The 2,021-nt window shown below is 40.7% G+C and overlaps 1 protein-coding gene across 1 annotated transcript; it reads left to right on the top strand.

The window, feature by feature from the left end:
• The first annotated feature begins 391 nt into the window (after positions 1 to 391).
• Positions 392 to 1,696, top strand: LOC116362182 (gastrula zinc finger protein XlCGF26.1-like). The gene has a single exon (XM_031816489.1). It carries the CDS (start codon positions 392 to 394, stop codon positions 1,664 to 1,666), a length of 1,275 nt encoding a protein of 424 aa, XP_031672349.1. The 3' UTR covers positions 1,667 to 1,696.
• The last annotated feature ends 325 nt before the right edge of the window (positions 1,697 to 2,021 follow it).

Raw genomic sequence — 2,021 nt, forward strand, 5'->3', positions numbered from 1 at the left:
GGATTTTATCGTCGATAGATATGTGAAAAACACCTTGAGGATTGATTCTAAACATCGGTTTGCCATGTTTCTGTCGATATTATGGAGTTAATTTGGAAAAAAGTTCGCGTTTTAATGACTTAATATATATATATATTTTTTCCTTAACCAAACGTGATGAATGCTGAATGCTAACGCTAAATGCTACGTTAGCTATCAATACTGTTACACAAATGCTTGTTTTGCAATGGTTGAGAAGCATATTTTGAAAATCTGAGATGACAGTGTTGTTAACAAAAGGCTAAGCTTGAGAGCAAATAGATTAATTTCATTTCATTTGCGATTTTCATGAATAGTTAACATTGCGTTATGGTAATGAGCTTGAGGCTGTATTCACGATCCCGGATCCGGGATGGCTCACAACCAACTGACTGTTTTTTCTGATGTTCACACAGGATACCATGTTGAGACATTCTCCACATCCAGAGAGCAACAGCAGGAAGATCAGAGAGCTAAGAGTTCTCATCACTGCCCACATTGTGAAGAGATTTTCCCATTTCTATCAAAGCTAAAAATACACCTAAAAATACACACAGAAGAGAAGCCTTACTCCTGCTCTGACTGTGGAAAATGCTTCAAAACATCAACGGTGCCAAAACGTCATCAGAGAACACACACAGGAGAGAAGCCTTACTCCTGCCCTGACTGTGGAACTCGTTTCGCTCAGCTTTCCCACTTAAAATCACATGAACGTATACATACAGGAGAGAAGCCTTTCTTTTGCCCTGACTGTGGGGCGAGTTTCTCTCAGCTGAGCACCTTAAAAACACACCAACGTATACACACAGGAGCGAAGCCTTATTCCTGCTCTGACTGTGGAAAAAATTTTAAAACGTCAAATGAGCTAAAAGTTCATAAGAGAACACACACAGGAGAGAAGCCTTTCTTCTGCCCTGACTGTGGAACTAGTTTCTCTCACCTTTCCCACTTAAAATCACATGAACGTATACATACAGGAGAGAAGCCTTATTCCTGCTCTGACTGTGGTATATGTTTTAAAACATTAGGTTATATAAAGGTTCACCAGAGAACACACACAGGAGAGAAGCCTTTCTTCTGCTCTGACTGTGGGGCGAGTTTCTCTCAGCTGGGCACCTTAAAAACACACCAACGTATACACACAGGAGCGAAGCCTTATTCCTGCTCTGACTGTGGAAAATGTTTTAAAACATCAAATAAGCTAAAAGTTCACCAGAGAACACACACAGGAGAGAAGCCTTACATCTGCTCTGACTGTGGGGCGGGTTTCTCTCAGCTGGGCAACTTAAAAACACACCAACGTATACACACAGGAGCGAAGCCTTATTCCTGCTCTGACTGTGGAAAATGTTTTCTAACATTATGTGAGCTAAAGGTTCATCAGAGAACACACACAGGAGAGAAGCCTTACGTCTGCTCTGACTGTGGAACATGCTTCAAGACATCAACTCATCTAAAAGTTCATCAGAGAACACACACAGGAGAGAAGCCTTATTCCTGCTCTGACTGTGGAAAACGTTTTAAAACATCAAATGAGCTAAAAGTTCACCAGAGAACACACACAGGAGATAAGCCTTACTTCTGCTCTGACTGTGGGAAGAGTTTCTCTCACCAGAGCAGCTTAAAAACACACCAACGTATACATTAACTTCATGTGTGTACCTGGGACGGTTGCGTCCCACCTGGTCAACATCCGGTGAAATTGCAGAGTGACCAATTCAAATGTAATTACTATAAATATTTACATTTCATGAAATCACAAGTGTAATACATCAAAATAAAGCTTAACTTGTTGTTAATCTAGCCGCCATGTCAGATTTCAAAAAGGCTTTAAGGCGAAAGCAAACCATGCGATTATCTGAGGACGGCGCTCAGCACACAAAACATTACATACAGTTACCAGCCAAGTAGACTAGTCACGAAAGTCAGAAATATGATGATCTTCATATGGTTGCACTCACAACACTCCCAGTTACACAATAAATGTTCATTTTGTTCGATAA

Source organism: Oncorhynchus kisutch, unplaced genomic scaffold (genome assembly GCF_002021735.2).
Source record: "Oncorhynchus kisutch isolate 150728-3 unplaced genomic scaffold, Okis_V2 scaffold805, whole genome shotgun sequence".
Classification (NCBI taxonomy): Eukaryota; Metazoa; Chordata; class Actinopteri; order Salmoniformes; family Salmonidae; genus Oncorhynchus; species Oncorhynchus kisutch.